The 27,745-nt window shown below is 44.1% G+C and overlaps 3 protein-coding genes and 1 long non-coding RNA gene across 5 annotated transcripts; 2 read left to right on the top strand and 2 right to left on the bottom strand.

The window, feature by feature from the left end:
• Positions 1-766: 766 nt before the first annotated feature.
• atg3 (autophagy related 3) lies at positions 767-7,572 on the bottom strand. Its single transcript, XM_035622241.2, has 12 exons — positions 7,351-7,572; positions 7,065-7,106; positions 6,935-6,984; positions 6,657-6,727; positions 5,951-6,058; positions 5,465-5,517; positions 5,087-5,180; positions 4,958-4,992; positions 4,704-4,856; positions 4,095-4,222; positions 2,972-3,040; positions 767-2,479 (listed from the first exon to the last, which is right to left on the bottom strand). Exons 1-12 carry the CDS (start codon positions 7,420-7,422, stop codon positions 2,398-2,400), a joined length of 957 nt encoding a protein of 318 aa, XP_035478134.1. The 5' UTR covers positions 7,423-7,572; the 3' UTR covers positions 767-2,397.
• Positions 7,573-7,705: 133 nt separating this feature from the next.
• Positions 7,706-12,963, top strand: cars2 (cysteinyl-tRNA synthetase 2, mitochondrial). 2 transcript variants are annotated; one of them, XM_035622181.2, is made up of 15 exons: positions 7,706-8,059; positions 8,158-8,208; positions 8,299-8,416; positions 8,520-8,591; positions 8,873-8,978; positions 9,072-9,152; positions 9,442-9,571; positions 9,667-9,800; positions 10,301-10,368; positions 10,466-10,532; positions 10,872-11,010; positions 11,270-11,393; positions 11,632-11,730; positions 12,154-12,342; positions 12,425-12,963. In XM_035622181.2, the coding sequence occupies exons 1-15, from the start codon at positions 7,845-7,847 to the stop codon at positions 12,506-12,508; spliced, it is 1,677 nt and encodes a 558-aa protein (XP_035478074.1). In that variant the 5' UTR covers positions 7,706-7,844; the 3' UTR covers positions 12,509-12,963. The 2 variants fall into 2 exon arrangements, with proteins under 2 accessions (XP_035478074.1, XP_047187067.1); XM_047331111.1 differs by lacking the exon at positions 8,158-8,208 and having other exon boundaries at positions 8,016-8,157; positions 8,252-8,416.
• A 435-nt stretch (positions 12,964-13,398) lies between these two features.
• LOC118298976 (DDRGK domain-containing protein 1) lies at positions 13,399-17,329 on the bottom strand. Its single transcript, XM_035622254.2, has 7 exons — positions 17,110-17,329; positions 16,023-16,172; positions 15,368-15,498; positions 14,850-14,951; positions 14,579-14,740; positions 14,396-14,501; positions 13,399-14,264 (listed from the first exon to the last, which is right to left on the bottom strand). Exons 1-7 carry the CDS (start codon positions 17,195-17,197, stop codon positions 14,107-14,109), a joined length of 897 nt encoding a protein of 298 aa, XP_035478147.1. The 5' UTR covers positions 17,198-17,329; the 3' UTR covers positions 13,399-14,106.
• Positions 17,330-19,451: 2,122 nt separating this feature from the next.
• LOC118299023 lies at positions 19,452-21,084 on the top strand. Its single transcript, XR_004789746.2, has 2 exons — positions 19,452-19,666; positions 20,491-21,084. It is a non-coding gene; the product is annotated as an uncharacterized LOC118299023 (long non-coding RNA).
• Positions 21,085-27,745: the final 6,661 nt, after the last annotated feature.

Below are 27,745 nucleotides of genomic sequence, written 5' to 3' on the forward strand. Positions count from 1 at the left end.
AACAGTCAGAGTAATAATACCTTTATATACAGTCTATGACTAATACTCTCAAAATACGTGTACTTTTTTATTTGACGATAGAAAAAAACATTTATTTGATTTATTTATTTCTTTATAGTTTGGTCTCACTTATTAATTCGGGACACCAGCTGTAGAGATTAACATTTAAAAATTAGACAAGCATTTTCTGTATCGCAAGGTTTCTGAGATGTTATGTTTAATTATGTAAACGATGCGTTATTTAATTAATGTGCTTATTTGCAGAGCAGAAATCTGAACATGGCCAAAAGCCATGTGCAAAATTCTGCTTCATGTTGTTGGCATATTAGAGGGTTTTTCTTTTTTTAATCAATCCATGAATCAGAAAATACTGTCAAGTCTTTTATTTAGAGATTGGTTATTATATAAATCCGGCTGTGGATGTACACAAGGAAACCTTCAGAATATAAACTGGAATAAAAGTTTGGGGTATGTATGTGCTACACAAAGTGGAGATTTCTGGCTCAGGTTATAAAAAAACAAAAACAGCCTTTCAATTTTTGTATTTTAATCGTGATCTTCAGACACAAATTGACAAAGAAAAGTAAAACAAACACCTGAATGTGTGTTTTCTTTCCACTAGTCTGAAAGAACTTCCTGTAGACTCACCTCAATAGCACAGGTGTTCTGTCCTTTACGTACCTCAGATCTGTGTTTTGAATGAGCTATAGTTGAGGAACAAAAGAGATTCCCACTAATCCTCCAATAAATAAATACACAAAAAGCATTGTGTTTACAATAGTTGGGAAACTCTTTATTGATAAATGTGAATTTGTTTAATATGTTACCACTCAGCGTGTTACATCAGGACACTGGAGCAACAGGCAGTACAGCGAAAATATTTTATCCACCCAAACAGACGAGGAAAGCAAAGCAGGAATCACAGCAGGAGCTTGTAAATTCATTTAGTTGAGTAAGTACTGTGAGAAACATGTCATTATTACAATCAGCAATTTCATAAACTTCACCACCAAGAAGATTCTTTGAAGGATTTATGGTTGTCCGCTGACGGGCTCGTGACAATAAGAGTCCTCTGGATGTTTAGTGAAAGAGCTGCACAACTGAGGTCACAGCCAACTGAATATGGTCGTTGGACAGAGTGGGGAGTGAAACATCACGCGTACAAGCAAGGCTGAAAAAAAAAATATGCCCCAATGTTTTGAAACAAGCTGCAGAGAAAGAACTGTCCAGTTTGTAAAACACGAGAAAGAAAATAAAAAGCATAAAAGTCGACCACAGAACCACAGGGGAACAAACGGGTCAGGCCGTCAACACATTCAGAGAATGAAGTTTTAAGACAAACTGGCATGAAAAGGGACGATTTATAATAATGACATTCAGCCATGACTCCTGCAAAGTGCATTAGAATGGAGGCCATGTTAATCACTGCAGTACAGCGTGTGAGCAATGTTGTTATTAATAGTCAAGAATCTCGTCGATGCTGCCGTCAGGTTCACTGATGTTTTAGAAAGATGTGCATGTTTTCTACCAGTATCTGTCTAAATCCACAGATTTGAAACATGTCTTTCTGCATATTATTTGTACTTGTCCATGATGTTCGGGCCAAAGAGCCAGATATTTCCCTCAAGAGATGGTGGAGACCAAATTGGAGCTAAAAGTAAAGAGAGTACTGGACTTACATTCATCCTTTGGACACAGCAGAGTTGCTCTGTTTATTGGATGTGTTAACGGGCAGGAAAAAGAAAGACACCACTTAATGCAGCTTTACTTATCTCTGTCTTAATAAAGGAGAAGAAGTAAAGATAACTGTATTCAGTGTGTGCACATGGATCTGTCTAAAACAGGCCGTTTTCAAAAAAACTCAAGGAAGTGACACTTTGCACAACCAGAGTTTAATTTATGTTCTGAAACCTGAAGCAAGGGAGCAGAGTGGAATGGGGTGAGTTTTGTAATCTTCTTACAGGAACTTGGTGAGAGGTTACCACACCTTGTCTGCAGTCTCATCCCAGAGCCAAATGACAAGATGGATGAATTTTGTGTGTGAACATGTGTGTGTATGGTACAGAGATGTGTCCAGGATGTGGTTAGCCGAGTCTTATTTTTCCGTAAGTTAAATAAAAAGATAACACATGAACCTCTCAGACAAAACACACCTATCTCTGTACGAGACACAAAAACTGGTGGAACTTATCTGACCCTGGGTGTCATGGAAAACAAGCCTGTGTCCCCAAACATCAGACTTTATCGTCAACTGAAACATGCCTTGAACATTCCCCAACGTCCTGCACGCACACCAAATGTCCTCAGGGTAACACAATCTCAGCAGACCACATAAAAATCTCCCATCTTCTCCCGTGTGCAGATGCTGAAATGGCCGAAGCTGTTCACCGGGTGCAGCTACATGGTGAAGTGTCTGGTGTAGTCATATTCTATTGTGGGGATGACAGCCTGAACAAACTTGAGGAAAATCAGAAGATACCTGAGAGTCACAGTTAAGAAAAACCCATGAGAACATGGTGGCAGGTTACAACAGAGTTAGACAGCAGATGTGACGTCATGTTGAGTAGTACAGTCCTGATAGGCGGGTAGGGAGATGGCGTCCAGTAGTGGTAACTAGAGGCTGCAAAAGAACTGATGTTATTATAATAATAACAATAATACATTCAATGTTACACCACAGGAAATGACATGGGCTCAGGCCTGAGGCTGGAGTCACATTAGAGTTCACGGAATATCTAGAGTCTAGAGCGACCGATATTGATTTTTGGGGGCCGATGCCGAGAAAGAATTTCTGATAACAATATATCGGCAGATATAAATATTGAAAAATACATTTTTCAAAGATTCCAAAATGTAGTGTTTTGCACCTTTGTACAGGAATGCCTTAAGATACACCTTCCATGACACCAAAGTGGTTCAGCGTCAACCAGAATCCTTCCATATGTCAACGGTTATTCCTATGAAAGGATACACGTGCACGCCCAGCTCTCCTCCGCCTTCTGCCACCGTCTCGATGATCTTCTTCATCACTTCTGCATGTCTGAAACAAAAAGGGAGATCAGCCACGGGTTGTTTTCAGTGTCCACAGCAAAGGCTGAAATTACATTTTCTATCAAACAGTCACTCGCTGATGCTTTACGACATCACTACACAATAGAAAGACAATTATCGTTAAATTTCATGATGTGACCCACCGTTTGAAGTAAAGATACAGATACAGTTGAGTAAGGCTGAGCAATATTCCACTATAATCTTTATAATTTGGAGGCATTCAGTTTGTGCTCTCATAGCGAGACAGTCGACTTTCCCCGCTTAACTGTGTGACGGTTCCGTATCAGGCCTCACACTGCTGACATGAATGTTAGGGATGATAACCCTTCAATTTTAGGGTTATTATCCATCTTGACCTAATTAAACTGGCCTCAAATTTTAACACAGTCATGATTGGTCTGTGATAGTCACGTGACACACTGAAGGCAATAGAATAGCAGTAATGTGTAATATTTGTCATTTAAATAGGCAGCTTTCCTTAATTTTAAATAACTAAATAGTTTTGGTATTTGCACAAGTTGTAGTATTAATAGAGGTAATGAAAAAAAGCATTTTGTTACAGCAGTTGTTCTGTGTGTTTCTCTTTTTTCAGCGCCATATTGTTTTTCTGAATCCATAAGTAAATGGAGTGGGGGTGGAAGGGCCTGACTGAGAGCTCGAGGAAACAGCACATCCACCTACACCTGCAACCTGCACCCATTGGGCAGTACCCGCTGTAAATCACATAGTATCCATGCTCCAATGAATACATTGTTGTGTCATCTATTTTACTGTAAATGGACCATAATTTACTAAATGAAACCACAGACTCCTCAGGAAAATGCTCACTAAATCAAGTGGGAAGTAGAGTCATTTTCCCATAGACTTCTATAGAAACAACCGGTGGTATTTTCTCACCCTTTGCTGGTCATACTAGAGAATACAGGTATCAGACACATGCCTGGGTGATGTCATGTAAAAATGGTTTGCTTCTCAGTCTACAGGAGATACTCGGGATTTATATGTGACCCATAATAATGATGCAGACATTTAATATTTCTCACCTGCAGGGGTGGACGGAGCACATGGCAGGTGGAGGAAGGTTGGGGTGGTTCTCGATGGTGACCGTCTTCTTCACGTGGTCCTGGCTGATGTCCTCGTACATCTGTTCTACAGTCAGCGGTTGCCTGTCCTGGGGAGACACCACATCGGCTTGATGAGCTGATGCTCTTTGTGTAAAAAAAAAATCACAAACTGCACCTTGAAGCAAAACAACATTATTGCGTTTCCCTTTACTGGACTGTGATCGATTTGTAGAGGGGGCATGCGTCTGACGTCGGTGTGTCGTCAGTTCGGTGTGAAGACTTTTCTTTCCTGTTCTCTTTGTTCTTCTATGATAGCTCGCTTCCTCAACTTCCAACAATTGGTCCAAACCATCCCTAAAAAATGTTTTCACACAGCTAACGCACCGTTCAGTCTGATCAGGATCAAAACCACCTCTTTAGACGGGACCGCATTTTTCTACATTTGGACCGTGGTCAGAGTAACATTCCACACCTGCAGTTTTGGTTCAGACCAGACAAGGCAGGTGTGGAAGCACCCGAAAGATTATCTTAATGTGCTTAAGATATGTTCCTATTTAGCCAATTCCCCTTCCTCTTCCCCCGACATACTTCGTCATATCCAAACAGCCAGAGTCGAGGAGTCTGGTAGTATTTATCATATGTGATGTACAGGTCATATGTTCTGGTCTGAAGGATGGCATCTTCACTCCCGGGCTCCGCTTTGGCTTTAGTTTCTACCATTTTACTGGTGTCCAGGGTCGCCTGCAGACAGGAGAGGATTGTCAAGCCGCATTGTGACTGATAATCACTGTTATTACATCTCACTAAATATATCACATGCTGTATAGCTTTGAGTCGTCCACCTCATCCGTCTCCAACAGGCCACTCTCCTCATATTCTGAAAAGACAGAATTAGGGACACGGTGAGTTAAACCTCAGGCTGCTTGGACAGCTGCTTCACTACTGTGAGGATATGAGTGGGATATGAATACCTTCCATATCTGCTGCTTCCCCATCTGCATCTTCTTCATCATCATCATCATCATCAGCAAAGCATGCTGCAGACGTGGCATTCATGTTCTTGTCCTAAAGAAAATATTTATTTTTTTTAAAAGAGCCATTTGTACAAAATAGTCACGACATGATCTGGAGGCATATATACATACATACTGCTGAAACAGAACCCTGAGTGTAGACTCATAGTATGTGAAAAATGTTTTTAATTTTGTCATTATGAGTTAACGAGTGTTGAAATATGAGGAAATATATTAATTTCATATATTGAAAATTAAAGGAGTGTTATTACAGTACATTGAAATGGATTCCTCCAGAATCAGCAGAAAACCCCCCAAAAATAAAAGGAATTGTACCTTATTATTGTCCAGTGAAATTTCTCGTACAGCATCTGTGGCTCCTAACAAGCCTGATGAAACATTCACATCATCTTTACAAACTTTTCATCCAGTGAATCATTTACATCAAAATAAAAACTGTAAGGTTGCAGAAAACTGACATGACTGAAACACATCCATGATGCATCAGGGTATTGTTTTCTCCCGTGTGTGTGTGTGTGTGTGTGCGTGTGTCAACATATACAAAAATATGGTTTACAGAACACATTTAACACAACATACCGCAAACAATTGAGAGACGATCTAAAGTTTATATTGAACAAAAAATGATTCCCCATCATATGTCATAGTCATGCATAGTTCAAAAATAAGTTTTGTCCATGCATCCTGTAAGACTACAGGCATGACAGTCCAGCCCACATGGGTTTCACACACTGAGCTAGACGCAGCCATGCTCAGAATACATACAGAGTATTGGCTTTGAGAAAGATGCTGATGTCCAACCTGAGTTGTGGTACGTGTCCACCCATCCCCCGTCTCCATCATCCTCCTCTATGATGGCTTCCAGCTCGTCTGAATACTCCATCTGTTTACAACGCTTGTAACAGGGAACTGAGAGACCACAAACACAGTCAGTTCAACATAGGACCAGAGGAAGTCAAAACAGACTTCAAACAAGTTAGCTGGTAATGAGGTTTCCATATCAGAGAGGCGTAATGTGGGAATAATGATTGTAGGATTTTACCACAAAATAAATGTAGGGGATGGTTAAAAAGAAGTAATAAGTCTTTGTTATATGCAGCTGATTTGACAAGAACATTATCGTGCAAAACCAAACATAAAGAGCTCAGCTGCAGAACACCAAGGGAACTTCTCAAGAGAGACAGAGACGATTCATGTGCTAACTAATAGAGCACGTTCTTAGAAACTGAGTTTATAAATGATTTTAGGGCAATTAAGTCCTTCTTCTCATTATTTACTTTTAAAAATGAGTCACGTAATTACATTCCACCTCAAAATGTATTTACGGTTCTTGTTCAGTCACACTGAACTGTTGATAAAGGTCAGTTGAATGTACAGACTAGGCAGCCAGCGTGGCACACTGTACATTCAACCGAGTCAAACTGATGCTTCACTATGGAGCGTCTTCATTTCTAGGCAGCTGCTTGTGATGGCAAATGATAAACAGCGTAACAAGTCCACCTCCTACCATTGCGCGTCAGGAGAAACTGTTTATCTGGGGGCAAATATGGCTTCACTTTGACCTCTTCTCCCGAGGCCCTGAAGAGAGATGAGATGAGAAACGTTTATTCATCAGGTCGTGTCTGATGATCATTATGTAGTTAGTAAAAACACTGGCAGTCTAAAATGTCCTTCCTCATCCACTTCAACATTTAGTTTCATGAGGCAGAGGTTTAGACAATCCGATATTAAGGAGTCTCTCTTCTTCCATGGAGAATTCCTACTGTACATGAAGTGGAAACTCACCATTTCCATGTGGGGCAGTGGTGAACCAAGTGATCTCCGGCTGCAACAAACTTGACACACGAGAAGAGAGGATTTAATATGAACTGATGGGGCTGTGTGGTTATTTGATATAGTAACAACGCATCCTCACCTCTTCTGGTGTAATGACTCCAGTCTCTTTGAACTTCGATTCCTGTGATCAATAACAAAACCATATGAGACGGATGTCGACTTACAGCATTAAACCTCCGACTGTAAACACGAGTTGTGTGTCGCATTGACAGGAACACTTGCAGATTATATTCAGATCCACGAACCAGCTCCGATCTACACCACCAACAGGTTACACACGTTACAGTCACTGCTGCTCTGCTCATGCCATCTCAAAATAGCCACCACCTATGACAACAAGCTAGCTCCCGCAGTGTACACTTTACCTTCAGCACCGGAGTGAGGAACTCCGCCACTCCGAGCGCCGTGCCTTTCATCGTGTTTATCACGTTCTGCATCTTGTGCGGGCGCCTGTGGCTAACGCGTTCGCTTCTAAATATAACGGTTTTTCTTTAAACGCCCGCTCAAAGTGTGTCGTTATAATTATTCTGTCATAGCTACTCGCAAGCAGAATTTCGCCAGCAAGAGCAAATCACATGATACGTGTAAACTCTTCCGGCATCACACCCTCGCGAGACGTGCGGGCGCGAACGCGATTACAACACAATCCGACTCTCGCGAGATGTGTGGATGTGAACGCGATAACAACAAAACCCGACTCTCGCGAGATGTGTGGATGTGAGCGCGATAGCCTGGCCGCAGAAGCAGTCGGCAACATTGCAAATAACGCGTGGTTATTATTACGCTGTTCGCTGGAGGCTGTTGCCCTGTGTCCGTGCGAGGCTCGAGCAGCTGGGCTAGGCAAAGGCCCAGGGCGACTATGTGGGGGCCCCCGGCGAGGTCCGTGGCAGCGGAGCTCCTCCGCCGGGTGTCAGGCGGAGCCCGGTCGGCCACAGCGGCCGCGTCCTGCCGCGGCGGGGCTTCGGGCAAGAACTGGAGGAGACCCGGCGGGTTTGACACCGGCGTGACGACTTTCAACAGCCTGACCAAACAGAAAGAGCCGCTCATTCTGGCAAGAGAGGGAGTAGCTACCTGGTCAGAGTAAATCTTTGTATGATTCATAATGCATATATGAGCACGTTCAGATTCAGAGCCAGGTGACGAGCTGCCGCCGCACGCGCTTGTGTTTTCAGGTACAGCTGTGGCCCCACCGTGTACGACCACGCCCACCTGGGCCACGCATGGTAAACGTGTAATAACTCACTTCTTCATTTCTGTTTGTATAAGCCAATGTGCGAGCGGCAGCGACCTGACGTGTGACCTTGTCGTCGCAGCTCGTACGTCAGGTTCGACGTCCTGCAGCGGGTTCTGTCCAGGCTCTTCGGGGTCACCGTCATCCACGCCATGGTGGTCACCGACATCGACGACAAAATAATCCGAAGAGGCTGGGAGGTGGGATCACTGCAAGGCCGCGCGCTGATCAGTTCCCTTCTGTTCTGTGACAGTGTGTTTATTCAGTAAATGCCTTTTTTTAAATTATTTGTCCTTTTTATAGGAAAACGTGTCTCCAACCATCATTGCCAGAATGTACGAGGAGGGATTCAAGAGGGACATGCTGTCATTAAAGGTCTGTCATCAGGTCGCAATTTACAGATTTTCTCCAATTCCTTTTAGGCTCAGCTTTGTGAGCCACCATAGAAACACACCAGGCTCACACTTGATCTTCTCAGCGGCGGATCAACGCATCTCTGCTGAGTCTGGTGCCAAAATCTGTAGTGACTGCATTGAGACATACACCAGAGACGGAATTCACGCCTTCGAAATGTCGTACGTTTTTACTGCACCTGTCTCGTCCCGGAGTAAATGTTTGGTATAAACGTGTCTTTATCTTCTGTCGTCGTCTTCGAGGTTATTCCCCCTGCTGTGTATCTAAGAGTCACCGAGAACGTGCGTCACATCATCGCCTTTATCGAAGGGATCATCAAAAATGGACACGCCTATGCAACAAAGGAAGGTGAGCGCTTTGCAACCTAAATGAAACCAAGCGAATGGCTGCCATGATCTCCACAGCGCCTGAGAGAAATTTGCTGAACGGCTTTGGTTGCAGGCGACGTGTATTTCGACATCCAGTCCATCGGGGATAGATACGGCAAGTTCGCGGGAGCTCAGGATTCTCAGGGAGAACCCGGTAAGTGTTTGTGTCGCAGTGCATTAGAGGACAGATCTGTGTGACTTGTAGACAAGTCACATTATATAAGTGTTGTTGTAGTTCCTCAAGTCTAAAATGATGCACTTTTCAGTAACCAAAAAAAAGTTTTCTCAGCATTTGTTCTTTTTCTTTCATCTCTTATTTTTGTTTGATTTCTGCCCAAGTTTCCATAACCCGTGTGCATTGTGCACTGCTTGTTCTGCAGTTCATTCTATGAGCTCACGTATGTCGGCGTTACTAACGGACAACACACTGTATGATCCCCCAGGCAGCTCAAACAAACGAGACTCGAGGGATTTTGCTCTGTGGAAGCGGTCCAAACCTCAGGAACCCTACTGGGAATCTCCGTGGGGCAGAGGAAGACCCGGCTGGCACATTGAATGCTCTACCATCGCCAGGTTTGGATCATTGTGTCCTGGAACCTTGTGGTTGATATTTAGTCCGAGTCATGATTATATGAGGTCACTGTGCCGTTGTCTCTGTGGTGGTGCAGCGGTGTGTTTGGGAGGCAGCTGGACATCCACTCCGGAGGCATCGACCTGGCCTTTCCTCACCACGAGAACGAGGTCGCTCAGAGTGAAGCCTATCACCAGTGTGGGCAGTGGGCCAACTACTTCCTCCACTCAGGTGAGTCCACTGTCATCAGAAAGGCTCATTTACACCTGGCGGCGATATATATATATAAGAGTGTCAGTTTTGGATCCCTCAGCTCCGGAGTCAGAGATTCCATCACTAGGGGAGAGAGAGGAAACAAAGATATTGACATGTCATGTAAATACATGGGGGCAGAGAGGTATAAGCTTGACATGTTGAAAGTTTATATACATATGTATATATGAGGATGTAAACGGCCATTAACAATATCCTCTCTACATTATATTTCATTTTATAGACAGGAGAGTTTACTGTAGTCTCCAGAAGCACATCAATTTCTCTGGCAACACCGATGTAAAGCTTTCTAAAACCAACGGGCTCAGTTTAGACCTATTTGAAATCGATTGCTATCGAATTCTCCACTATTTTCAATTGTGGATTTCCAATCCTTTTGCACGGCCGACATTCCCAAGCTCAGTGTTTCTGGTTTGGGAACATGTTTCACCTGGTCGGTTGTTGTTGTTTTTTTTCAGGACACTTGCACCTAAAAGGCAGCGCTGAGAAAATGTCCAAATCATTAAAGAACTACATCACCATCAAGGTACGATCATGGAGAATCACTCGTCACCACCTTGTACCTGCTGATAACCACCAGCATCTAGTGATCGTAGCGTCTCGTCTCCTTTGTCCTCCGTCAGGATTTCCTGCAGTCGTACTCTGCCAATGAATTCCGGATGTTTTGTCTTTTGACGAAATACAGATCAGGTGGGAAAAGATTATTGAATATATATTATTAGATAGTGACAGTGAAGAAGAGACAGGAAACTGGGTGACAGAGTAGGGGACTGGAATGCAGTACTGCAAATGGTCCAATTTGACATATTCCTTATCCAAAGATAGTTGAACAATCTAATTATTTAACCATAGATGTCATGTAAAGGCAAAATTAAATATTTATCTTTTTATTATACTTACTTTTTTCCTTGTAATGGATGTAATGGAATATGTTTAAGCTGCTGGATCATGATTCCTGTTGCGCGTTCCAGCTGACCCGCGGGCTGCAGACGTTGTGGTGGTGACTTCCTGTGGCTTGTGTCTCGGCAGCGATAGACTACAGCGACGGCAGCATGTCGGAGGCTCGGGCCTCCCTGGGAACCGTCTCCACCTTCCTCCACGACGCTCAGGCCTACATGAAGGGCCAGCTGCAGTGCTCCGCCATACAGGAAGCTTCTCTCTGGGAAAGGTAGTAGCTTTCTCCTCGCCTCCGCTCGCTTCATCACCCCTGAATAGAAATTATAAGATTTCCCCATCATATGATGAGTGACAAAAAAACCCAAGATGATGTTTTGTTTTGTCCACACACCAAAGATATTAAGTTCACTGTCATAGAAGAGCAAAGATTACAGAAAATATTCACATTTAAGAAGCTGAAATCAGAGAATTTGGATTTATTTCACATGCATTTGTTTCAGCTGACGGGGAAGAACTTTGTGTTTCCTCAGGTTGGCTGAGACCAAATCGGGCGTGGTGAAAGCCTTGGCGGATGACTTTGACACGCCGAAGGCCATCGGTGCCGTGATGAATCTGGTTTATCATGGAAACCGCCAGCTGCAGCCCGTGTCTACAGTAAGTCCACTGTCTCACAGCACATGGCCCTAGCCGGTAATGGAGCTAAAATGTTGCTAGAAGAAAGACCATGGGGTCAATGTAGTTCAATAGTTGGACAGATAGTCCGACTGTGTGACCATCCTCAGGCAGCCACACAGTGGCAACATGCAGAGGCAATTTCAAACCAATAGAGCAATGATCACAAATGTGAAAGTGCTGACGTGAATCCCTGACCCGTGTGTCTGTGTCTGCGCAGCCGGATGGAGGGGCTCGGAGCCCCGCGGTGTTTGGAGCGATGGTCAGCTACATGCGAGAAGTCCTGGACGTGTTTGGGATCGACCTGCTGCACAGTGAGGTCAGGTCACTTTTTTTTTATTTGAGATGAAGATGTGACCGTTTGTGTTCACGGAGATGAAGGAACAGCAACTCTGCCTCACTGATGTTTTTAACAGGTGTGTGGGACAGTACAGTGAACTCCCCGAGCACTTTATTAGGAACACCACACTAACACTGGGAAGTGTTTCTTTTTTTCTCTCCTGCCATTCTCCTGTTCTACTTGATCATATCTGGTGATGCCACTGAACTCACTGTCATGCTCATGAAACCATTGTGGAATAGGCAGGTGTTCCTAATAAAGTGCTCAGGCTTAGGATACACACAGCATTTGTTAGTGGGAGGCGGCTTCTCTTTTGGTTTGAGCCTGCGGACGGGATTTGTTGACGCTAACACAAAGACGGATTATGACCAGACAAATTCTTTCCTCTCTGCTGTCCTGCAGGCTGATGCGGCGAGTAGCCATGGAAATTTCCAGGGCGTCGTGGAGCAGCTGACTCGTTTCCGAAGTGACGTCAGAGCGGTTGCACTTGCTCATCGGAGCGATCCGACCACTGCATCCCTCAGAAACCCTCTCCTCAAGGCCTGCGACACCCTCAGAGACGACCTGGCACCGCTGGGTGTTTTGATAAAGGTGCAACTCACATTCCAGATGAAAACGTAAGAAGCTTCATCCGTGTTTACTGAGAGACTGAACCGATGTCTTTTGTTTTCAGGATAGAGGAGTTGCCTCGACGTGGGAGATAACTGAGGGAAAACAGAGAGGACAGCGAGTCTGTGATGAAGAGACGTCCAGCTGACATGGACTCTTTTTAGGATGGTGGACTTTATTTACATTCATCGATTCATCACTGTCAAGGTGTAATAAATTCCAACTTAATTCTATGTTTATATAATGGGGTTTGGTATGAAAGCCCACTCCCCTTCCACGTGGACCCCCACCGTGACGACAGGACTGTTGAGCTGCTGTGTGTATGATGGAGCCAGTACTTCCCTCTTTGACAGACTGTCTCACAACCTGCCTGTCTGTCTGCTGCTTTTAAACAGTGTCAACCGCTGCATTGCACACACACACACAAGAAATGTGAGTCGTATGTTGTTTGCAGCAGCGATGCTCAACCTGGCAGTTGCAAGATGATTTCTGGGGTTCGCCACTTGCCAGATGGTTGGGGAGAAAAGATATTATATATTCTAAAACAAATGAATAAATAGGAGACTGCTAATTGTTTTTACATTAAATTGATAAGTGAAAAGATATGCTTCAGAGCTATTGAGTTATCTTTGTTAAAGTTGAAGTCTGTGTGCACACGAGTTAGTCATTGGACAAAAGAAAACAAGACTTATTTTATAACAAACTTGCCAAGTGGCTCAAGGGAAGAGAAGAAACTTGAAAGCATGTTTCTTACAACTCATTTAACTCATCAAAGTTGAGCACAATTTAGTGATAAAGTTGGGTTATGGCGTTGCAGAGAAACACCCAACATCTCGGCTTCCAACGAGATCAGAGAGGAGCTGCTTCACACTCAGTGGGGTCACGGGCTCACGAGCCAGTTCACAGTATCTGTCTATGAATGAACTTCAAACCCCGGATGTTATTCAGCAGTGACTCGGCTCATCAGGTTTTACCACCAAATGACAACAGGAAGGACTGGAGTCCAAACAGGAAGTGAACAGTGTCCTCTCTTCTGAGTCTGATGCAACAAAGGTTTATTTACACTGATATACTGTTATGTCCATTAGTTTTTGGGATCATAAACCATCTTCTCCCTAGTAATAGTCATTGAATCAATGCAAGTACACATTGTAATAACTCTTCCAACATTTGACTTGCAAATCAGCATCACATTAAAGGCACATCATCTCAGAGGTCGACCACTGAAATCGACATCACCCAAAGGTCACGTGACGGTAAACAAGACCAAACTCAACAGATGTGACAAAGGTAGAAATCTCAAGCCGGATTTTAATTTTTTTTTCTGGGTTTGTTAACTTAAAGGTGCAGAGAGCGATTCTGGAGAACACGTTTCTCTCTTTGTTGTGATTACAGCTCTGGCTGTGAACCCGTGTATGCTGAAAACACAGATTTTTTTCCGGTACAAACCAAAGCCACAGCTAACCTACGGTAAGGAAATATGAACAGATTTTTTACAAAACGTGTATTGCTTCAGAATCGCTTCCTGCCCCTTTAATGTCTTACTCTGTACATAGAGATTCACTGTGCGTTACGTAAATTTGCACCGAACAGAAGTCGAACTGTGATCTGCTCTGCAATTCGAGCGCCACAGAAGATAAGATCAGACACTAAAACGCCACAGCCAACAGCAGGTGGGCACTTTTCCCCCAGTGAGCAAAGATCTTCACACCGATCTGAGTTCAGGTTTACTGTGATGTGGAGCCGTCAGGCGGCGCTGGTCTCGGGCATCAGGTTGATCAAGGAGTTGCTGGCCTGGGCCAGTTCTGTGATGGACACTCTGCCTCTCTGTCTGATGAAATGAGCCACGGAGTCGAGCTCCTCCGGAGTGATGAAGATGAACTTCCCTCTGTCGTCTATCACTCCTGCAGAAAGAGTCAATGTACAGCATATTATCAACCATGAGCGAGACGCTCTGCTCACATGCTGGAAGACAAGATTCCCTCTGAGACAAAAGAACATTATGTCATTACTCTGCAGCTGAATCCACACTGACCTGTGAGGGAGCCTTCAGCCAACAGGTCCTGCAGTCTGCTGATCGCATCCTGAGTCCTCATCCCAAAATGGGAAGCCAGGTCCTCCAGCAGGACGACCTTGGAGCTCTGCAGGACAGAGGGACACTGGTTAATATTCACGTCCTTCAGCGAAGGCCGGAGAGTGCAGAGTCCGTCGGTCTCACCTCGATGTGCTGGATGAATTCTTGCAGCAGGTTGCGTGACTGGTCCTCGGTGAGCTGCTCCTCCTCTCCCTGGTCCTCTATGGTGAAGGAGGCTTTGAGTTTTAAGTACTCCTCCTCCTCCCGCCGCTCCTGCTCCTCTTTGGCTCGACGCTCCTCCTCCTCCTGCGACAAACGCACAGCGCAGACAGTTTGACAGTCAGGGTCTCCTCGTGGTGAGCGTGTGGTTAGGGTGTGTACAGTGAAGAGTTGGTGGGAGGACCGAGGGCGTCACCTGTTTCTGTTCCTGCAGTCGTTCCTTCTCATCTTCTTGTCGTCTCTCCTGCTCCCTGAGCTCCTGCATCCTCTTCCTCTCCTCCCTCTCCTCCATTTCCGCCTGGAGGTAAAGACACAGCAATATAATACAGATTACAACACAACACTGGCTGTTTAAACTCAGGCCAGTTCAACAGTGGTGTATGAACATGTTAACGTCACTGTTAGACGCTGTAACATAACCAGAAATGTCTCTGTTTTTTGTTGTTGTTAATTTCTCACTAAGGATCTGAGAAGGTAAAGTATTTCATATTTCAGTGACCTGAGGCCTTTGAACCTGTTATTGTTGGCTCAGAGGCTAAAGTTCCCATAGGAGTACACCTTCATACTATACATTTCAGATACGTTTTCCTCAGATGTTTTCTGGATCTTTCACTGCCCCGCAGCTTCTCTGTTTTTCACTGTGCATGTAGTAGTAGTGGGAGAACAAGTGTCCGAGGTGTGAGCAGCTCAGGACCAGCTGCGTCTCTCTCTCACCTCTCGCTGGACTTTCTTGGCCTGTTTCTCCTCCAGCTTCCTCTGCTTCTTGGCTCCGACCTTCGCTGTTGGCTGGAAGTTCTGCTCCGTCTCTTCTTCTTCTTCATCTTCTTCTTCCATTGGCTCGTCCACTGAAATAAACGGTGCACTTCTCACATCTTCTCCACATCGCACATGACCACACTCAACTCATTTCATGTAGACTTTAACTCATCAACTTGCATTTTGTGACTATCCACTTTCCATTTCAATATTTTTTGAAAAAGTCCAAGTAGCATCTGATACAGTTTGGCTTCATCTCGTGGCAGAAAGAGCACAGATCTGATTAATACAACTTCCACTTGCCAGGTCCTGGATTGTGCCTGCTGGCTCTCTAGTATGGAGTTATCACTGATTCCTAATAATTCTGAACTATTAAAGCACATTGTTTCAAAGGTTGCTTCTTCACTACACAGGGAAACTGCACTGGGCTGAGAGGGAAGTGGGATCTTATGAAGAAGGTTTCAGGACAAACTGATTCTGGCTTATAAAAACTTGATGAACTCAAAAGTTAACACAACTAAATGTGCTGATTTTTCCTTATTTCACATGATGGCAGTAGAGCAGAAGCTCTTTATAAAACAATAAACAGTCATGATACATGTGCAGTGTTTACCGTGTTCCACAGCTTCTCTCTGCGGCCGTCTGTTGGCCATCACCGCGGCGAGGTTCCTCCTCCTGCGAGGCATTCCAGCTCCCCGCTCCTCTGCCGCGAGCAGCGGGGGCCCTGCTGCCCGGACAACATCCCGCCGCTGCTCCTCATCAGCTGAGCATGCAACACACAGTATCATATATATTCATGCAATACCCATTCCTTATTAAAGGAACAAATATTTCAAATTGGGGGGGGGAGCAGTGTATCAGATCAGAGCAGAGTATTTAGAACTGGTGCATTCATGTCTTTAACACAGTTAGATTCTCAGAAATCTATTATTATGGTTGAAAGTTAAAAACTTAAGAAAAAAATGCCACTGGTTCTAGAGTCCAGCTGAGGACGTCCTGACCTGCTCCTGAGTGAGTTCCCAACGATGATCTGAAGTAAGTTCATGCTGACTTTTTGCCAAATGTAGAGGCAGAATACTTCAGAACAATTGTACATCATAAAGTGAGGCCTGTAATAAGGCATTAAGTGAGCTGGATGCAATGCAGGAACAAAATAATATGAGAAGAGAGTCAGTTATTTTTCTGTCTTCACTAAAGTAAAAAAAAGCAAAAATAATCTCCAGCTTTTATCACTAGAGACAATATGATCATGCAGAACAACATAAAGCAAATAAGTTGTTTGACATTGAATATTAAAACTAGCCGTGTGTATTTTCATTGGTCTATTTTTTTTTTTGCTTATTATTAAAAAAACCTTACTCTCTTCAATGTATCGTATTGTGAGATGTTTGTGACTGATAACTGAGCCAAACAGAAGCATGACTTCTGTCTATTAAGGTAACGGTGTCTCAGGCTATAATGTCCCACTGCAGCTTCCGTAGTATGACAGCTCTTAGCTGACGTTGCCTGAAGTCGCAGCTGAAAAGGGAACAGTTTCAATATCCACCGTGTCCTCCACTGCTTCAATAAAATTCTAATAGTCTAGTAAAAACACTAGACTATTAACACGTATACGTGACTCCTCACCTAAGAGGTTCACGAGTAGGTTAAAGCAGCAGCTTGGTAAACACGACACTAGCTACCAGTTAGCATTAGCTCACCTTCCTGTGTTTTCCTCCGCACCCTGAGCACGAACACGATCAGCAGGGCGAGCGCGGCGGCAGCGGTCACATACAGAGCCACGTCCATCGCGTCTGCTCTCACAACTGTCACCGAAGGTTCACGGTCCTAGCGTGTCTCTCGGCCCGCAGCTCATTACCACAGCCCGCTGTTCCTCGGTGTTCCGCTGCCTCCGCTTCTTCTCTGTGTCGATTGGACGGTAGCACTACCACCACAAAAGTCTCATACTGCCACCTGCTGTGTGAACGCGGTCACGACGTGAAAATCATCCAATGGAATAAATAAATGTAAATATAAGTTAAAAATAATTCTCTTCGATTTTTTTCCCCTTATTTTCAATGACTCCTTCCAAAAGGAGTTGTGGCTTTACATAATGTGCAGCACCTCGATAAGAGATCAGTTCTGCAAAAGCATGTTTCTATTAATAGAAGACAAAGTGTGGGGGTGATGGGGGAAATGAGATGTAATTCAGCAAGTGAAGCAGTTTGTCCCGTTCTTCCAGGTAACATGCAGTGCACTCTGACACCCACTAGGTGGCAGCATGCCATGAGTGGGAAACATGAGCCTTTCAATTCCTTTATGAGCATTATGAATACATATGCTTCAAAATTGAATCTAGCTTGTCTGTTGTAGAGCACTACATGGACCCATGCCCCCACGTTTGGTCAGTGTTTGGAAATTGGGACTTTTACTTTTAGACTCTTATTCAGAACAACTCACACATCTGGGAAAATGAGCAATGAATCACATACAATCACATTCTGAAGGCTTATCAAGTCTCACAAGCACACAGAAGCAGCAAGGAGAACTCATCTGTGCAGCAGCAGTTTATCTGAGTGCAGTCAAACAGTTGCAGAGTCTGAACGTGAAAGGAAGAAATAATGCTCTCCTATGAAAAACCACGCTCCTGATTAAAGATAGGAAATAAACTCCATCGAGTAATAGAATAATGTGGTGCTTGTGATATCAGCTGATATTTTTAAAATTAAATTAGCACAAAACAGCTTATAAGGCCCTTGGAGTTCAATACAGAATGAAAAATATGAAAGTCCACAATAATTTTCCCTGCGGTGCCATTTACTTGCCTCTAGAGCTTTCAAAAAGAATCTCATGGTCTTCACCCCTAAAATTGGAGGTGACTCGGTTGATGCCGCATAAATATGCAGCGGAGATAAATTTGAAAGTCTGGAAAGTGCTTGTGAGCGAAACAAACGAAACGAGGGCTCCCAGGAGGAGGTTTCGTCAAGTCTGACAAAACGACCCGGGTTGATGTCATGTCGTCAGGTTAATCACAATTCGGCTTGAGACTTCAAATTTAGAACATGAAACCCGATTTTACCAACTGCAGGTATGACAAACATGTGAGACAGACATTGTAGAAAAAGATACTGTTCAGTTGCATCAGGGGGAAATGTAGGATCTGGTGTTTTTACAGCTCCCCACACACTAACAGGCAGGATGTGTCTGACGTTGTGTCATCCGTGTTTATGAAGAGATGAATGTATGCTATGTACAAATGTGTGGCGTGAGGAAAGAGCCGGTGAAATGCAGTGAGCTCATTCTCTGCGCTCACAGCAGGAGCTAGAAAAAATGTCCCCATCAGCAGTATATATTTTTTTTCAGTCACAGTAAAGAAGCTACACGCACGAACAAGAACAGAGGAGAACAAATGAACGTGAGGACGAGCTAATGGTGTAATAATTCCTTATCCCAGGGAGATGTGAGGTTCCACTAGCTGGGACGGTACTTTTCCATCAACAGTGACATCTGGAGGACACAGCCTCTGCAATCTGACACCCCCCCCCCCCCCCCCCCCCCCCTCTCTCTCTGTGTGTGTTTGTGTGTGTGTGTGTGTGTGTGTGTGTGTGTTCAGTCTTGTACATGGAAATGTTTTGTTGCTTCTGATAACACTTCATGATGCTGGTAAAAGAAGTGTGTGTGTGTGTGTGTGTGTGTGTGTGTGTGTGTGTGTGTGTGTGTGTGTGTGTGTGCGTGCATGTGTGTGTGTGTGTCTGTGTGCTTTACGGCCTGATCAGTGGTGCATGATGTCAGTATGATGAGTTCCAGCAGACCTCTGCGCTGCATCGTGTTTAATGAGGGTTGTGAGTGTGTCCCTCATACAGATAAGAGTGAACTGATTCTATCAGACTCTAACTTATGCCTTGCAAATACTGAATACAAACGCCTGAGACAGTCTAAAGTTGAAGGTGAACACTCGAAGGACATTCCATCTGCCGCAGTTCTTACTTCCTGGTTCTCCACCCAGGTGATCCATAAGGGGGAGGGCAAAGCGTACTCCGCTCCTCTCGTGGGACGGCCTTGCGGAGGAAGGCTGCAATGTACAGAAGACGAGTACTGTTGTTCCCTTTTTCTATGTCAAACCTCCAGAGGTCAGTGTGGCCTCGGTCCCACGTGACGGCTGTGCAGGTGCAGCAGCGTGGATGGAGCCATCAGCAGATTCCGGGAGGAAGCAGTAGCGAGCAGGGGGCCGGGCAGAGACACAGGAAGAGAAAAGACGGCAAGAGCTGCAGGGACAAGGTGACTCCTCCGCAGACGGAGTCCACAGGCACCTGCAGAGCGAGTGTTTGCATCACACATCACACACACTCACACGTTTTAACAGCTAGACATGTTATGTAGCCAGCAGCTACACTGCCACATATTTGACCCCTCATATTTCATACCTCATGTTGCAATCAACTGTCAACCATTCTAGTGTACCTCACTTCTGTGTGTGTCCCTCTCTGCTGTATTTACTGTACCTCACATGGCCACAAGTATGTGGACTCCCGAACATTGCCTTCAGGTGTGGTTGTTGACACTAGACCTTATCTGGTGATATTCTATATTTTACCTGTTGTCAGTCAAACCCACACTCATCGACTTTGTGTGTTCATCCACCAGCTGACAAACGGTATGTTCTTAGATATTATCACACGTCTATGAGTCATTATGTCACAATGGCTGACACATTCCTTTATTACCATGAACACACACGCTGTAGTATCATTTTTCTCTCAACTCTACCAACTCCATCCTGCTTCCTCAAATACTGCCAGGAGCAGCAAAGGCAGATACATGGACTGTATTTATATAGCGCTCTTCTAGTCATATAGACCACTCAGAGCGCTTAACAGGAAAGTCACATTCAAACACGTTCATACATTGCCGGAAGAAGAAATTTTGGGTTAAGTGTCTTGCCCAAGGACACATCGGCATGTGAATCCTATGGTTGGTGAACGAACAACTCCACCTCCTGGGACTGAGGGAATCCGCCACTGAAAATAGTCCCCAACATTAATTAAAATGCCTAGGCCTGAAATTAAACCATATATTGATGTGTGTTTTTTTTTTTATTACAGATTAATGTCTTCAGAAGGAAGCAGTGTGCTGAGAGAGACGGACTAACTAAGACGGTGGTGTTGTTCTAATCATTGGACAATGTGATGGAGAAATATTACGAGAATGTCTTTTAGTCACAGCAGATTAGTCAGAGCATGCTGGGAATATGTCTCTCCCCTCTGAAGGAGTAAAGCAGTGGCTGACCACAGGAATGCTGGATTTGATCTTGGTTATATTTGTTCTGCACACCAGAGTATGTATATGAAATAACCTATCGTCATATATCACATATTGTGCTGCTACGTCAGCTCTTTGATGCCACCAGGCTTTTTTCAGGATACTCCATCTGTAGGCCATCTGTTTTCATATTCTGCATGAAATATAAATGAAATATAAAGAACAGTGGACAGTATTATGTATCTTTCCATATCACTTTTAGCCTTTTAGAATTTTAGCGGATGTATGATCACACAGGATTCCTTTTTAACTTTTTATTTGTCCATGATATTAGAGATGAACAGATTTCTGTGCTGCTCTCTGTTCTCTCTCGTATAAGGCATCCACCAATAACCTGGAACCAGGGCATGTTTTCATTAAAAATAATGCAGAATCAAGGTAAAGTAGTTTCTAACAAGTTCTTGCCCAGACGGTTGCATACAAAATAAAAGTAGCATAATCAAATTTAAGAGGAACAATCCATGGATTCAGAAAGCACCTTTTGCACACTTTGTGTTGTCGATTTAACAGTAAATTGATGAGACAGCCATTTTGTAATTAGTTCTGACTCATGTCCCCATGAAGTCAGACAGGCCCAGTGTGACAGAAATGTTCTCAGCTTGTTGTAAACTCTTGAACTCCTCCTCCACTGAAACATGGGATTTGGCCATTTGCTAATTCTGTTGGATGTTCTTCAAAAATCTCTTGAAGAGGGAAACTTTGTCTGTTCAAAGATAAAAATCTGAGTTTAAGGTGTGCAACACAACTATCCTGTCATCACCAGACAAATTGACATTTGCAAATGGCTGCAGTTCATTATAGATTGTCAGGGAATGTTATCAATGATCTACATTAACCAATCAGAGCAATGAAATGTGTGAAACGGCGCATGTTCCTTTGATACTGCTTCAGTTTTGGAAGACAGGGCGGGTCCAAATTACGACTCTCAATCTGATCCGTCTCTCATAAATTGCCCAACTCCATGAAAATGAAATAGTATATCATTGGATTGCTCCTTTCAACTGCACATGCCTCACTAAAACAACCACACACGCGGCCTTTTTTCACCAGGGGACAGGTAAAGGACGGGTCGGAGGCGGATTGTGCTCGTCTGAAAACAGACTTTGTTGACACTGTGTGCAGCCGACTGATGATCTGTGACAGGGAGGTTTTTTGTCGTCACAATAGAAGTCAATGACGTCCACTTTGCTGAGGAAGCAGAATTATCACTGTTGGATTTCTTAAAATTAAATTTGACTGAAAAGCTGTCAGACAGACACCGATGGCGGCTCTGGTTGTGTTGCCTTGTGATGAGAACATCGCAGCTTGTTTTTCCTTGCAGAGAAACGGCAGTGAGTACGAGGGTTTTATGTAAATGAGCAGTGGAGGGCTGTGAGTGACTGAGCTCTCTGATTTACAGTATAAAATTGCCTTGTGCGCCAGAGACGGTTAATGGTTGAGTGTGTTTTATGGCTGCAGGTCAGTGCAGTCTGCGACAGGGTGTGCTGGGTTACTCTCACCTTGTGCTTGAAGGACATCATGGCTTCTGGTCGACTCTCAGAGCTGCTGTGGTCCCTCGTGTGCTGCCTTTCAGCGGGTGTTAATATGAGGCCACTCTGCTCCTGCACGGGACAGGAGTTCTGCTCCAGACACACTGGAGGACTGGGATCAGTCCGCGTTACCTGTCTGAGACCGAGAGGACACCTTCATTACAATGTCATCAAGACAAGGTTGGAACTCCATAACCCACCCCTGCTCCAACCAGCTAAAAGACCAATGGCGGCATTCTATTATCCCCTTTAGACAGTAAGAACAGAAAATACACCATAAAACTCGAAACATTTTCTTCATGAAAACAAATAAAACCAGATTTGAAGCTGTTGGAGAAGTTCGTTAAAGTATGATGTCTAAAATCAAAATGGCCGACTTCCTGTTGGTCGGAGGTAATGGCGGCCGTTCCTCAAATATACATTTTCCAGCAGTCCTGACGCGTGTGCAATAACAATTTTTCGAGCATGTTTACGCTCAAAAAGCTGATTCACTTTTCATAAGAAAAATTCCTACGATTACAGTTGGGCCTCAGGCGCTTGTTGGCGCCTAGGGCCCAAATAAAAAGCATCAGATGGGGCAATGCATACCCTTACACGCCCCAATCAGGCAACTCATTGTAATAATGTCATTTCATAACGATGTCATGGTGTCATGATAGTAGTCATTATTCTACCATATAGATTTTTTGGGATCTATATGACTTTTAGGTTGTGACTATATTCCTATAGGATGCAGAGATACCTGGGGGAAAAAATCACAACGCCTGATGTAATTATGTTTTTTCCTTTGTGACTTCTTCATGCCGTCACTTATCATATGATGGAGGAGGATTTTCTGATCAATGCAAATGTTTAGATTGTCGTTCTATCATTTGCAGAGTCAACTTTGTTGACCTCAACCTTGGCCTTTGACCTCTCACTTCTAAATGTTAATTATCTGGAGATACTCTCACCAAGTTTGGTGAGAATCCACCTACACACACACACACACACACACACACACACCTACACACACACACACACACACACACACACAAAACACAGGGGTGAAAACAAAACCCTGCTTCCGTGGATAGGTCGGGAGCAACTGGATATTTTTTTTCCTGCAAACCATCTGATTCATTTTCAGTCCCTGAGTCTTTCCTTTGCCCTTCGGTCAACACACACCCTTTGTCCAGAAGTGTCAACGCTCCCACAGCAAAGTGGTCAATGTCCACAGTTAGTGTTTTATCATTTTATCAATAAGCAGTATCACCAAGTTTTGTCAATAATACAATAGAATGACATTAGATTTACCTTACTGATAGTTAGTGTTCTATGGCAGTCTAAAAAAAATGATGTTAGTCATACTACCTTTACCATAAAAGAAAAAATATATTGACTGGTTAATGAAATAAAAATTTAAAAAAACATCACCATACTTTTTTGGTTCAGTAATCTCTCTTAAACAAAAAAAATACATAAACTTTGGGAGCAAAACATCTGAAAAGGGCTGGATTTTTACATGTGCAAAGTTCCCATGAGAATTTATGCCTGATGAAATTCCAACTGGGACCATACTGTACATATTCTTTTGTAAAAAAAACCCAACAACATCCATCTCCATCTGTGCTCTGAGAGGAAAGCGTTGAAAGCATCAGGTACAGGCGGAGGCTCAGACCTGACAGACGACACCGAGGACACGAGTCTCCAGATGCCGCAGTCACACTGCAAACAGGAAGATTGTGCCTAAGACTTTCCTGTTTGGAACAACACTAGACAGAGATCAAGCACTGGGCCTTTATCCGGAAAATACCAGTTTCATAATCACTAACGTAACGGGTGACCGCGCAGTGCTAAATTGCTCCTGGTTCAAAGAGCCGGAGTCTAATTCTGTGGCTCAGGTTATCTAGCTGGCTCAAATATTAACCATCACATGAATTATTGGACGGAACGGGTGGTAAACTTTGTACTGCGCAAAGCGGCAGCTAAATATGAGTGAGATGGGGATTAATTTGTAACCAGGTTTCACAACAGCGTACGCTTCACCGTATCGCGGTGGCCACTCAGCACGTGCGATGTGCTGAACAGGTTTGGAGCGCGGAGAGCAGCTCAGACAATGAAAGTTTAATAGGGGAGGTGTTGTTACACAGTGGAGACCAGCAGCTGCTCTGCACCGTGCTGACTGACTGCTGGTGGTGACACATGACCACGACCTGAACGTGCTTATAAGACACTACAACTGCATGAGACAAAAAAAGACAAGACACTTTTTCTCATGTTGTCAGACTCACTTGTACTGTCTAATTCGCGCGCACACTTCACTTCCCACTTCACATTTCCACTATGTCCAATTTGTTTGCATGATATGCGTGTGGAAGACAGCGTAGCAATTCATGAAATGTAGGCAGCCCTATCTAGTTCCCACCTTCGATGTGACGTGACATCGTGCCCCTGCAGTCGGGGGATTGGGTGACAGGGTCATGCTTGGAAAACCGACTCTGTGTATCGGAAACAGGGCCACACAGATGCAGGCGTATCAGTGATGCAGCGTGTTTTTTCTTTTCAGTTGAAACAATCCCCCAAAACCGTAGTTCACGTGAGCTTCCTGCCATCTATTTAGTACAGTCATACTTCATACATGTGGACAATGCTGTCATTTCACTGAATAGTAAAAAACAGTATGTCACTCAGAACTGTTTCATAAGAGGAGAGAGAAAAACATTGATATTTGCTCTGGTGTTTATCTATTTTCTTAAATCCCATTTTAAAAAAGGAACCCAACCCAACAATGTGTAGGCATTTATCTCAATTCTTCCTGGCTTCTCTTCCCCGTCTGTGGCTCTCTGCTCCAAATGCGCTGATTCCTGCTGAAGATGCAAATCTTTAAAAAGAACTCATAACTCACACTTGAATCCACGTTTGGTGCTCCGGTGACTTTTGCGGGGCAGCAGGAAGCATGACGTGGGGATCATTGAAAAAGTACATTAAACAGTGCGGCTCTTTGGCGTGTTTTCAGGTTGGGGACGACAACGGGTACAATGGCGCTCTGGGGCTCGGGCGGGTGACACCTATAATACTTTTTGCACATTGTGCCAAATTTGCACTTTGCTGAAAGCAAACTGCCACTTCCTGTGTCAATTTTCGAGTTGATTTCTTTGAGACACATGACTTTTCTTGCGGCACTGCCGTCAAGTCAGATGTTCACCTTGACACACACAAACTGCCAGTTTCAACAGGTCACCCATTTGGTCGATCAGGCCACTGATACCCGACTTCATTGCCTGTGTTGGTGTTCAGTTAGTCGTCAGGAAAAGGCCTTTTCTTCTGCAATACAGCGACAACAAGATGAGCCTCTATATCATGCATTTCGTCTTTGCTACAGATTTGAATTAAAGAATCTCGATCATCATCCCTTCATTAGTTATACCGGTGTGTTCAATTCGCTTAGGAATTGCGAAGTTCCAGTCTGGTTGAACGAGTTTACCACAGATTCCTTTCACAGCTCTACACATTAACCAGTGCCTCTGACAGACTTCCCATAATGATCCTCTGTCAATCATTGACCCTCTGGGGCATTATGGTGTGTGCTTGGTTTGTGAGAGGCTAAAGGGCTTCAAGCGTTCTATCCAGCGAAGTTAAAGGGAAGCACAGTGTGGCTTCAGCATTAACATGTTCCTGTGTTTTTGTTAAAGAGGGGAAGCAGGAATAAAACCTTACCCCCTTGTTGTCACCCAAACTGGCCTTTTCGGCCTTTTCACAATCACAGCCTCGTCATACATTCCAAACAGTTGTTCACATTTAAGACCCAATATGCCAAGTTTGAAACAATGTAGTGGCTCACAGAAATTATTAGAACCCTGATTTAAAAGAGGTGAGGTGTGGCAGACCTCAGGTTTTCTTTGCACGACGTATGTGAACGCTGCCTCTCCAGTTTTGAGCTTTTGAGTAGTTTTGAGTTAGATTCCTTCAATGTACCTGCTCAGGGTCCATAATCCTTACATAAATCCATCTGTTTTGTTGTGGTAAGAGAGTGTGCTGTTTTACACAATCCGACCTAGTGGAACCTTGATGACCAGAAGAGGCTCGAGAATGGAGCTTTGGGGGACGCCACAGATATGCTCACATAGTTTATTTACAATTCAACACAAAGAACTCCCTGTCCTTAAAAATAGGATTCAAATTAGTTTAGCTCTGGGCCAGAAATACTGCCAAGTAGTTTGTTTTGGTTGACTGAATCTTTTCCACTATTTATGATCAAGTGGATGATCAAGTGGATGCCCGGTTCAACCAGGGCCTTTCTGTGTGGAGTTTGCATGTTCTCCCCCTGTATGCGTGGGTGTATGCGTGGGTTCTCTCCGGGTTCTCCGGCTTCCTCCCACAGTCCAAACACATGCAGAATGGGGTTAGGTTCATTGGAGACTCTAAATTGACCGTAGGTGTGAATGTGAGAGTGAATGGTTGTCCGTCTCTGTATGTGGCCCTGCGATAGGCTGGCGACCTGTCCAGGGTGAACCCCGCCTCTCGCCCAATGTCAGCTGGGATTGGCTCCAGCCAGCAAGATGTAGCATATCAAAGCAGAGAGTGGGGGTGTTTTAAATGTTGCACGATTGTCTCGAATTGTACTGCCAGGAATTTCTAACAGAAAGGAGCATTGTAATGTTCAACATGAGGTTAAAAGTGAAGAAGGGCACCTGTTCTGCTCTTTCTTCAGTTTCTATTGGCTGCAAACAACCCATTGCCTCCAGTTCCATTGCTTAACTCTTCACCCGCCAATGCGGCAATATCCTGCAAAGCGTACAATGGCATTCCACTCAGTGTTTCACCTGTAAACAGCTGCACAGTGCAGTCTGCTATCGGAGTGCACACCATTGTCAAGGTCAGGAGCCTTCCCTCTGTGGGGGCAGATATAGGCGGAAATGACTGTCTGAAAGCCTGAAATATGATCCTGCAGTATTCTGTCTATATTTGAAACTATATCTTCCTCCTGCTGTGTTTTGTAAGTACAACTAGGAATAGAAACTGGTGAGATGAAACAAGAATTAGTTACAGAGACTGAGAGTTTTCCAAATGCAACTACAGTAGCTCTGGGCCTCAGAAAAATTTGCATGAAAACGTACAGTAGCTCTACACAACCGGCGGACAAGCAATTCACCCTGCGGCGACACTTCGAAAATAGCCCAAATTCCATGGGGAAAAATTTTGACCCGGCAACCCCGTCACCATGATGTTGAAAACTCTCCAGGGAAAAGAGTCTCTAATTGCAGTCAAACTTTACTTCAATTGAACAGATGGAAATAGTTGCGCACGCTTTGTCCCTCCTTCCTTTTCGAGTCAATGAAATATTGGAATATAATGAAATCAATCTTTAAATACTCAGAGTTGTTAGAGGATTAGTTGAACATTTTGGAGTTTGGATGACTGTCAATCTCAAGTCTGTGCACTGAGCACAGTGCTGATGTCAGGATGTGGCCTAGTTTAGCATCAGGACGTCCTAAATCACATCTTATATATCTTGGTGGTTACATCT

The sequence above is a fragment of the Scophthalmus maximus genome, chromosome 1 (assembly GCF_022379125.1).
Source record: "Scophthalmus maximus strain ysfricsl-2021 chromosome 1, ASM2237912v1, whole genome shotgun sequence".
Classification (NCBI taxonomy): Eukaryota; Metazoa; Chordata; class Actinopteri; order Pleuronectiformes; family Scophthalmidae; genus Scophthalmus; species Scophthalmus maximus.